At 44.4% G+C, this 11337-nt stretch overlaps 1 protein-coding gene across 1 annotated transcript; it reads left to right on the top strand.

Annotated features, from left to right (window-relative positions):
* The first annotated feature begins 5297 nt into the window (after positions 1-5297).
* On the top strand, positions 5298-10910 carry EPCAM (epithelial cell adhesion molecule). The gene is made up of 9 exons (XM_030499130.1): positions 5298-5563; positions 5932-6036; positions 6637-6877; positions 7188-7253; positions 8394-8457; positions 8843-8944; positions 9076-9270; positions 9674-9715; positions 10403-10910. The coding sequence occupies exons 1-9, from the start codon at positions 5500-5502 to the stop codon at positions 10442-10444; spliced, it is 921 nt and encodes a 306-aa protein (XP_030354990.1). The 5' UTR covers positions 5298-5499; the 3' UTR covers positions 10445-10910.
* The last annotated feature ends 427 nt before the right edge of the window (positions 10911-11337 follow it).

Here is an 11337-nt window from a genome sequence, read left to right as displayed (position 1 = left end):
ATTCACCTTTGCTTAGGGTATGACTACACACAAGAGTTAGCGTGAGGCAACAGTGGGTGGGGATTTACAGCATGTTGGCTGCTCCCTGGAAACCACCTGTGTGCTCTAACCCTGTTTTCCTGGAGGAGTAAATGTCTTCTGCTTGCTGCTGGGTACAGCTGTGCTACTGTGGGTTACTCGACACAGTGTAAATCCACACTCTAGGTAGCCTTGTAGGGACCTGTATGTATAGACAAGTACGACACAAGCAAATTTAATGGCAGACACCTTCAGGTTGTGAGAAATGTCCTGCTGATAACTCCATACTAAGAGATAGGACAACTTTCTGTCTGTGTAACCATCTGCTTTTGCTCTGCCGACAGCACAGAGATGTTGTCACATGATTAAAACATGCTAAAAAGTATTTAAGACTCTCTCAAACAGTTTTTAACAGGTGTTTTGAAAAAGTTCCATCTGTATACTCTTTCCCAGAAAATGGCTAAAAGGGCAAAAGTATCTTAGATGCAGGAACTGAAACAATTTTAGCGTAAATGGAGCTTCTCTTACTACAACTCGTGTTTTCCTCTGAGCCCTTTCCAAAGCCTACTAAACCAGTGAGTGTTCTGAGGGATGGGCCACAGTATGAAATAGGCTTGCCTCTCTGCTACAAACTAGTCTGGAACGAAGAGTTATTCAGTTTTTTACATCTAATGTTGCTCATTTTCAGCAGCTTTGAATGCTGACAGTTAGATGTTCTAACTAATGCTGTCAGTGTAAGAGCCCTGGAGATGTATTTTCAGGTAAATAAAGACAAGGATGACGAGCCTCCTGCTGACCCCACCCACTGGAGTTAAGACTAAGCCCTGGCAGAGACGTGAGGATGCCACAACACATCACAGGTTGGTTTCTATGATCTTCAAAGACACAAATAGAACATAGATCAGTTGCATGAGCATTTCTCTCCTGTGGCTACACCCTGTCTACTTTTATGAACCTCTGAACCAACAGCCCTTTACCTCTTAGGAGGTACTCTTACTTTCAGTCTCCAGCCTGATAGAGAGCGGAGCTGTGGGCTTCTGAAGCTGAGGACGGCTGTACTAGTGTCATCACTGCCTCAGAACTAATTTCCATCTCCAGTGTGCCTGACAATTTCAGCAAAATACAGAGTTATGCTTTAAACCATATTGTTATTCAAAGGGAGAAAAAAATACATGATCTAGAAACAGGCTAAAAATAGAACATGTAAATTAGCTTTCTGACAGCGTTCAGAAATGGTGAGACACTCAGTCTAGCAGAAAGACATGACTGCTCATTTACTTTCTTACTGGCTCTATGTTTGACCACCTTCATATAAACGAAACATTTAAATTCTCCATGACTCCAAATGTTCTTATTATTCAAATCAGGGCAACAATACTTACCTGTTATGTGGTGGTTTTGAAACCTGCAGGAAAAATAAAAGATGCAGAAGCACCAGTTTTATTACACTTCTTTGAGCAGCAGCTTATGTCGATTTGTGAAGGCATGAACTCTTCTGAAGCACATCATGGTCAAGGCTATATAATTTCTCAGTATCGCCTGTTCCTACAGTCCTTTCAAGGCTTCATTCTATGCAGATGGTGCACTCTGCAAAAACAAAACCAAGTTAAACACAGACATTCTAAAGCTGTCCTAATAAACAGTTCCTGAGTGAGTCTATAATATAGATAATGTATATAGCAATGTCTACCATCCAAAAAAACTTGGCACTTTTGAGTGTTAAGTCTATTTCTGGTTGCTTCTAACTTTGTCAGCTGTAACCAGTTAAAAGTCATCATGAATTTTCAAAATTCCTTAATTCTGTTGAGTAAACACAAGACTATGTTTTGCAATTTGGTAATACATGGCCTATTTTCTAGGGATGAGACTTTGGTTATCTTTAGAAGGCTACACCCCAACCGATCAGGTTTGCAGGCTCTGGAGAATCTCAGTTAGAGCTAGATTACCAAATACTCTAGTGGTTCTGATCATGCTCTCTCATCTCTCTGATCTGCTGACCACAGTACATGTCACAGCCCCACCTTGCATCGTTTCCCGATACCTCAGGAGTGACTCACACCCCCTTGCAACTTTCCCTGAAAGCAGATTTTGTCCCTTTCCTGTGCTGGGGAGTATCACAAGGCCCACTTTTACCCAATTTCTAGAGAAGACCTGGAAACAACCCTGTAAAGACCTACGCCAGATCCCAGTATCGCTCTAATTCTTTCTGACTTTGAGAAATGCTGGATTTATCTCCTTGAATCTGATTCATGATTCACCGAAGTCAATAGAAAATCTCCCACTGCTATCAGCGGCTCATGAGTACTTGAGTGAACTGAACTTTATTCTCCCAACACATCTGCCTCAGATGGAATTACAAAGCAAAAACTGAATATAGATCACAGGAGTTTTCCTAATATGAGTTCACATACTCTCCAGGACCTGGTGATAAAAACTTTTTGTTTCTTTTTGCTATGTGACTGAGCCAGTAATGCGCTCCTAGCATGTAAATTATAATTTGGCTGAGCTATAATTATGCTTTAGTAAGTGTAAACCACAACTAGCCCACACTGCACTGCCTAATCAGCATTCAGCTATTTGATAAGCGGAGGTATCTCCAACACTTGATAAAATTATCCTGTTTAAAACCAGTAAGCAAAGCCTTATCGTCCAACCTGTAAGCTCAGGAAAGATAATTTAGAATAGCCCTTGAATAAGGTCACGTATTCCAGCACAAAGACTTACGTATTGCCACAAAAGGTACAAAAAAAGACACTGCATTCCAACCCTCTAGACACCATGGTATGTGTGTAACGAAGCTACTTCGATACTTGGGCCTTTTTGTCTTTTTAACCATGTGCCTGCTCCACTGGCTTTGAGTCTACGGAGAAATTTCCCTCAAAATAACCTGGAAAGATGACAAAGTTAACACTACTGAAAATGGTCCTCACAACCATTGCTTTGCTGGAGAATGACACTGTATAGAGCAACTCTCTCTGCTTCTAAAATACTGAGCAATGTTTAAACAGTAATTTCTTCAGATTTGGAAACCTGGAGACATTATAGATAACAGGCTCTTTATCCGCTCCTGCAAACTGGAGCCAAATTAAATGCTGTACTACAAAAAGCAACACGATGCACCTATCTTTGCACCACAGTTATGGTATGGCTTTCTATAGGTGCTACCTAACAGGAAAAACATGCCACCATAAAAGCCAAAACACACTTCTCTAGTCTGCACAAATGCCCTAAGACCATTTGACCCTTAGACACTAAAGGTTATGACTATTTTTTGATTACTGACAACAAGGACCTGCCCAGTACTCGGAGCTGGTTGAAGAAGCAGTGCTACTTTCAGTAGTAGCCACTGAGAGGTTTCAAGACTGCAGACTAAAGCTTGGATTTTTAAAACTAGGCACAGAAGTTTACCTACACAGATCAAGGGCCAGGAGAACAAGGAGGATTAGCATGCACCCAGCCTGTTCTTTTCTTCTCCATTTAGATACTAAATAAAAAGCCTATCATAATATCTACTGTTCATTACTAGCAAGGACCACATAGTTCCGCTTGCTGATAACAACAGGGTATCACTTCTCATCTTGAACAAAACTGTACATTTACATAGAAAATGAGCTTTACAATAAGGCGGGCATTCCTGAGCCTATTGATTGCGCTGATCCTTCTGAAGAACACCATCATTTGACAGCAGCAATGAAAGAAGTCCATATTGGACACTTTAAAGTCTTCCCAAGTTTTCACATTGCTAAGATCATGCTCTTATTTCAGTCTTCGACAAGTGTATCAGAAGAGCATCGAGAAGCCATACAAAACCACAAGAAAAATCAAGATAAATGCTGCAAATCTCTGATTCAGGCTGCACCAGGAGCAGACCCAAAGAACAGTCATTTAACTCAGACTCACCCAAGACAGCACCTACCTGGCTTCAGCAGGGCACTGTAGACAACAGTAAACACAAAACCCAAAGATACAGCACAAACACAGCTGCATGCAGAGACAAAACCACAAAGAGAGCTGATCTGCACTTACATTTCAGGTTTCAAACAGTTTCATTAACTGAGGTTTGCATGTACAACATGTTTTTATTGTATGGCGAACATGAAGAAATGGTAAGAGGAAGTTCCAAGTTTTTGCAAATGCTGGTGATTCCTCATAAATGTATGAACAGACTTAGAGGGATGTGATTCTGATTTTCTCCTCTACTAAAATAACTTGTTTTTCTAGGACACTAAGGTATCTTTCAGAAAGATTTATGCCTATTTTTTAACTGAATTAATAAACTCAACCTTCAGAAATATTTCCAGTGTGCCATACCTGTCTTTTGTCCCCTGTTTTGCCATTGCTTTTACATTTTAGAAAGACATTTTACAACCTGCAGCAGGCCTCCCTACATTTCCTCCTCATCAACCTTGCAGGGCTTTGGCACTACCTACCATTCTGTAGGTTCCCACAAAGCTGTGCTGCTCCGAGACAAAGCACTGAAGACTATGTTTTTCTGAACAGGGAAGCGAGGATATTGCAGCACCAGAAGCAGCTCTCTTCAGAGCAGTCCCCAGGTAGAACGATCTAGTGTGTGTTTTATAAAAGAAAGAAAAAATCCTTTACAGAGAGGTGTTCTGGATTTTCTTAAGTTAACTGAGGGATTACGATGATTTGTTTTAAACACCAAGTCCTCATGGAGTAGTTCAAAGGACACCTCTGGATGCGAACAAAACCTTAACTACAAGGTGTGAATACTTATTGCCGGCTCTCATCTTGCGGGAGCAGACTGCGGGACCGATCCGCGGCAGCTCGCCCGCAGAAGCTCGCTCCCCGCCTGCCTCCTAAAGGAACGGAGAGGCTGAGCCGGGCGGCCGCAAAGCCGGGGCAGAGGCCTCGGGGCGGCCGCCCCCGGGGAGCCCTGCCCGCGGCGAAGTCAGCGGCGGGAGCGGGAAGTCCCGAGCCGGGAGAGGGGCCGGCTTTGCTCCTCCGGCCTGTATGTCACCGTGCGGGGTTGCCTCCCGTCCCCGCCTCGCAGAGCAAACACGCGCGGGAGCTTCCCCAGGTGACTAACAGTTTCTCCCTCGGTCCCTGACAGACGCCCCCGGGCCTCGGCCCTCACAACGCGGGCGGGGCGGTTTCACAGCCCCTCCACCGAGACCTCCCCCACTGCTCCCGCTCCCCAGCCCTGCGCTAGAGGCTGTACTTGGGCCGGGCCGGGCCGGGCCGGGTGCGGGACCCGCCCTGCCATATCCAGTTTCGGCCAGGTGCGGGGGGCAGGGATGGCGGTGGACTACCGCGCCCGGCTGGCCCGGGAGGAGGAGCTGCCGCCACCCCCTGTGTGTCCCAGGTGTAACCGGAGCCGGGAGGGCGCGGCGCAGCCGCCACCACCACCTGCGGAACCTGTTGGGCGGCTCATATCGGCTCCGCCGCCGCACACACACCGCTCCGGCTCCGCTGTTGAGTTTGCCCCGGCTTCCCTGCGCCCCGCCAACGGCCCGAGCCATGAAGCCGTTCTGTGGGGCTGCGTTGCTGCTGCTCCTCTGCGCCGCTGCCTGCGCCCAGAACTGTGAGTGCCCGCGCTCCCCTCCCCGACTGCAGCCCCGCTCCTAACCGCGCCCCACGGCCCCCTCCTGAGGCCCCGCTGCCCGTAGAGCCGCGCAGGGGGCGCCCCGCCTCTGGGGCCGCGGGCGGACGGGCAGGTGAGGGCGGGCCGGGGACTCCGCGTCCCTTTGTCTCCGGCCGCGGGGGCCCGCGGCGAGGTCCCGACGGAAGTTCTCGCTTTTCACTGGGGACGGGCGGGTGGCCAGGTGGGGAGCGGCGGGTCTGGGTGCGCCACGCGCAGCCGGCGCCGTCCGGTGAGGGGCGGCTTTGTCCCGCCCGCGGAGCAGCGGTGCCCCGGCGGTGCCCGGACTCACGGCCGCGCTTCACTTCCAGCGTGTATCTGCCAGAAGAACAAGCGCGTCACCAACTGCAGGCTGGACAGCGGCGTCTGCTGGTGCGACGCGGTGGGCTCCGGCGTGACTGTGAACTGCAACACGCGTGAGTACTGCGCGGGCGGCCCGGGCGGGCGCGCAGGTGCGGGGCAGCGAGGGGCAGTGCCGGCCAAACTCGAGGGGATGTGTGAAACAGCCATTGAGCTCTTGGATATAATGGCAGTAAGGAAGAAAAGCTGCTTCCTGGTCTTCCAGGTCAACTGGTGATGCAAGATAAGCGTTTAGGGTTCCTCCTGTGGAACTTGCGTGAATGTCCATCCACCTTAATATTCGATCTCTAATGGCAAGCATTCCTCAAAGATTAAGTTTTAGCTTCCTTTAAGCACGCATCATGACGTTTCCTACATATCAAGAGGTGAAAGAGCCTTATCTCAGGACCTTACTTTTGATTCAAGCTCAGCTGTAAATGACCCTCTTGCTATAGGAATTGGAAGCTGGCTGGACCTCTTAAGCTTCTTCCTTGAGAAGGTGGCACAGCCCAGTTGTGTGAACTGATCCACCACCTACATGCTAGACACCCGCTCTTCATTGTAATGGCTTCAAATTGGTTTCTTCTGATGTAACATTGTGTTTTTATAGACCAGGAGCTCTGTTCTGAACATGTATGGTCTGATGCTGCATAACGTGACTTTCTGGTTATTCTCAGTGACTTCAAAATGCCTGCTGATGAAAGCAGAAATGACTGGCTCAAAATCAGGTCGCCGTGAGAAACCAAAAGATGCATTTGAAGATATTGATGGCCTCTATGATCCCGAGTGCGAAAATACTGGTGTTTTCAAGGCAAAGCAGTGCAACGGGACTACCTGTTGGTGTGTAAATACAGCTGGTGTTAGGAGAACTGACAAACAGGATGCAGACTTGAAGTGCAATGAGTTAGTCAGAACAAGGTATGTCTTTCAACAGGGTGTGCTATGAGGTGAAAACATTCCTGTATTAGGTACTGTGTTTTAGAGGATTTATCTGTGTGAATGTGCTAGGGATGAATGAAAATCGAACAATGAACACTTGATTACTGCTTTTTGTGGGGGTTTTTTTTCTTCAGAAACAAGAAGACATTGATGGGTTTTGGAGGGGACTTTCTTTGTTTTTCTCTCATTGCTCTGTGGGGTTTTTTTTTGCCTGGGGTTAGACTTTCACTATGCATTGTTACATGTACATGCTTTAAGAATATTCATTGTATTTTGCTTACTGCTTCAGGTGGATCATCATTGAAATGAAACATGCTGAGAGAGATACTCCTTTGAACACCGAGTCTTTAAAGAAGTAAGTGATGATAGTAAGATATCATGGCAATGCCTGCATGCACTACTAGGTATCTAGTGCATTTCTAAGTAAATGTTTAAAAGCATTGTCAGACTTGTACAACTCATTTCTAAGACATCTTAGAAGTGACCTACAGGTCCTTCATGGAACTGCTTTAATTTTTATTGGGGATAAAGTAACTGCTAATGAGCTTCACTTCCATTTTGAATTGATCGCTAGTTTTTAGTTTACTAAGTCAATGTACTGAAGGAGATGGAAGGTAATAACGTGAAACCGCCTGGAAAGTAAACTGAAAAAGTTGGTGGAGGGGGCTGCATAGCAGCAGCAGGGGGAAAATAAGAGTTTGGTTGTTTTTTAGCTGAAATAAAATCTTACTTCTCTCTGTTAGAAGTCATATAGCAAAAAGTGCTTGTAGCTATTCCCACACACACCCTCTAGAACAGAGGTTGCTACTCTTAACTCCTCTCCCAAAAACTTCAAACTCTTCTCTCTAACACTGCAGGAATTAACAGAGCTCTAGTATAATAATGAGCGTACTGGGTTTGGTTGGCATGGAGTTAATTTTCTTGGTAGCAGTTGCTATGGTGCTGTGGTTTAGACTGGTGACCAAAACGGTGTTGATGCTAAAGCACTGGTGACTTGTTGCTGAACAATGCTGACTGTCACCGCCTTCTCAGACTCTCACTCTGCTGGCCCAGTGAGTAGGTTAAGGGTAGGCAGGAGGTTGGGAAGGGGACACAGCAGAGGTTGCTGACCTGAACTGACCAAAGAGAGATCCCATATTGTACAGTAAGTAGCCATTCCTCAGCAATTGGTTGGGCATCAATCTGCTGGTGGTGAGTGATGGCTTTTGCATTGCTTGGAGTTTTTAATTTCCCCACCTAGCCCTTTCACTTACTAGACTGTCTTTATCTGCACCCATTAGCGTTTTTTCTTGCTTTTGCCCTTTTAATTCCCTTCCCAATCCTGGTAGGGGAAAGTGAGTGAGAGATCAGGTGAGGGTTTAGCAGCCAGATGGGGTCATCCCACCACAAAGAGACTACAGGAAAAAATAACCGATTATACTAGTCTTCCCTGCTTCTGAAAATAGATGTGTGAAATAGTATTTGTTTTAGAGCTATAGTTTTAATATCCTTACAGGTTTTTCAAGGAAACCATTACCAATCGTTACATGCTGGATGGACGCTATATAAGCAGTGTTCTGGTAAGAGGCACATCATTTTTAGACAAGTATCTCAATTTTATTTTGTTGTGGATAACTTTGAAAACTCCTGTTTGACAGATGCAGTGCAGCATGAGTCTTATTAGAAGCTCTCAAAATGGTGACACTTGCTGAGCAGCTAGCAAATAGCTGTATCTCAACTGAAATACTGAGAAACTACATATTGCTCTCAGTCTGTAGATTAATTCTTCCTTTGCTTCACTGAAAAAGTAAATCTGAATCCTACCGTAAACAGTTGGCTTGAAAACAAGTACCATAAACTTGATTCAGGATGTGAGTTCACAAGTTGGATCATACTACTTTCCTGTGTATTTGATAACTGGATTTAAACTAGCCCCTTCTTAATACCATACTATATTTTTTGCAGTACGAGAACCCTTACATTACTATTGATTTGAAGCAGAATTCCTCAGAAAAATCTTCTAGAGATGTGGATATAGCTGATGTGGCCTACTACTTTGAGAAAGATGTAAGTTTGTCATGGGTGAAGTCTGCCAAAGACTAGATGTGTATATTGCATTGCATTGAGTAGCCTTGCTGCGTACTGGCTAAAGCAAGATGAATCATTGCAGTGCTTAGATCTTTCCTATCTGTTCTTAGGTAAAAGGTGACTCTCTCTTTCATAACAACATACTCAACATCAGCATTGATAACGAAATGTTGAAGCTTGAGAAGACAGTGGTCTACTACGTTGATGAAATAGCACCAGAGTTTTCCATGAAGTCTCTGACTCCTGGCCTCATTGCGGTCATTGTGGTCATAGTAATAGCAGTAGTTGCTGCAATTGTTGTTCTGGTAAGTTCTAACAAAGCTGCCAAGCAGAATGGGTAACTAATTCAGGAAATAACATGTCTAAGGTGATTGGGCTCTGATGGAAACAGTTTTCCTCGTAAACTAGATTCTTTTTTGCGACTTGGGAGGTGGGAAAGAGGTGATGGGCATACTGTCACCATTCCAGATTATGACTGAAAGGTATTGTGGGGAAAAGTAATAGGAAAAACTGAGTTGAAGAAAGTACTTGCCTTGCATCCTGGTTTAAAGTAGTTTAAAGTGACTGACAGCCTCTCATGTACCTTGCTTTGGAAGGATGGGGAAGGGACAGCTTCAAGTTTGGAGTTTTAAAGTCTTAATCAGATGAAGTTACATGTAAGTCAGGACTTAAAGAGAACTACAAAATTACTCTGTCCTTCTCTTGCAGGTCCTCACAAGGAGGAGGAAAGGGAAGTACGTGAAAGCAGAGGTAATTAATTTCTGTTTATGGTGTATGTGTGGGGAAGAGGTTGGCTGGAATCCAGAAGCCTTTTTGAGTTTGCTGTAGGTTAACAGCTTGCTGTGGGTGCTTCAGATGTGCTCAAGGAGACTGAAAACATTCGAATTCTTTAACTAGTTTTCATCTCTGTATGGAGCTCAAGTTCACCACGTTCCTTTCTGCACTAGTTTCAAAGGCAGCCGGTGATGTGCTGCATTTCCCGGGGGAGAGGGCGGTGCTAACAGCAAGTACTACTTTTACATATCTATAGCAAGGGCCATACAATCCACAGGAAATACCGATTGCCTTGTCCTGTCAGGAAGACCTTTACTTAAGGTATTTGCATGGAGTTTGCAGTTTCTATTGAAGAGCTGCTTTCCAATGGAATAGGAACAAATGGTGCTAGTGCAGAGTGCTTCACCCCAAGCGTGAAGCCTTTTGAAAGGAATCTAAAGGATGTTGTAGCTTAGTAGAGTTTGTGTAGGGAGCATGCTATTAAAGAGTGCCGTTTTCTAAAAAGTCTTGGAAAAGCTGAAGAGTTACCGTGGTCTTGTCATGTTTGATTCTGTTAGTGTTATATCACATCCCTTTGCTCATGAAAGTCTGGTATGTTTGTGCATTTTGGGTCTTATGTTGGGAAGCAGCACAAACATTGATCTTCTACCTCCTCCCCTCCAGGTAAAGGAAATGAATGAAATGCATAGAGGACTGAATGCATAACTTAATCAGCTGAAGAGTAAGATTCAAACAGGAAGATGACAGAAACATTGGAGGCATGGATCTTAACTCTTTAAAGGGTTAATTGCCCCCTCTTGAAAAGGGGGGCAGTTGTGCTCACTGAATGATTGTTAGAACTCTTTTAACAGCCAAGGCTGTTAACTGTGCTATTACTCTTTCAGAGTTAAAAAACAGCCCCATCTTACTCAAGTCAAACTTAACTATTGCTCCCTGATTTATTTTTTTTTTATGATGATGAAATTAGTTGACAAGTGCTGTTACTAGGGATTTGGAGCATACATGCTTAAATGGTTATTTTACCCATGTGGGAGGTTTATTAAGAATAAAGATTTTTGTAGCCAAGTCGTAACAGATTGTCTTCTGTATAACTGATGTTTTTATGGCTGTACATATTTGAAGTTGCTGTAACTTTTTTTATTACATGAATTAATAAAACTTTGAAACAGGCTTCTAATTGTTCCATGTCGAAATGATGATGATCTGCTAAGTTATCGTGCTTACAAATTCAGCAGTGTAGTACTGCCTTAAAGCAAGCAACCTCAGCATAGATGGAAATATTCTAGAACTTCAATTAACCAAGTTTGTATTAGCCATCTAATATCTCAAGAGCACAATTTTTCTAAAGCTGTGAAAAGTAAGCTTTACCCTATTTTCCACTCTTAATATGCATCAAAAGTAAAATGATAAAATATGGATTGCTTGTATAAAAAAAAAAAATAAACATGCTGTGAATGTAGCAATTTCAGGAATGCATAGACTGCTCTTTCAAATGGTATGTGAGTATTTATTATAAAACAAGCCTATCATCTGGCAGTGGACCTGGGGAAAAGCTATCCCACCATTACCATGATTTCTTAGCTGCCCATTGCCTGGTT

Source organism: Strigops habroptila, chromosome 10 (genome assembly GCF_004027225.2).
Source record: "Strigops habroptila isolate Jane chromosome 10, bStrHab1.2.pri, whole genome shotgun sequence".
Taxonomy (NCBI): domain Eukaryota; kingdom Metazoa; phylum Chordata; class Aves; order Psittaciformes; family Psittacidae; genus Strigops; species Strigops habroptila.
Note: the sequence above shows the minus strand (reverse complement) of the source record. Positions and strands in the feature narration are given on the sequence as shown.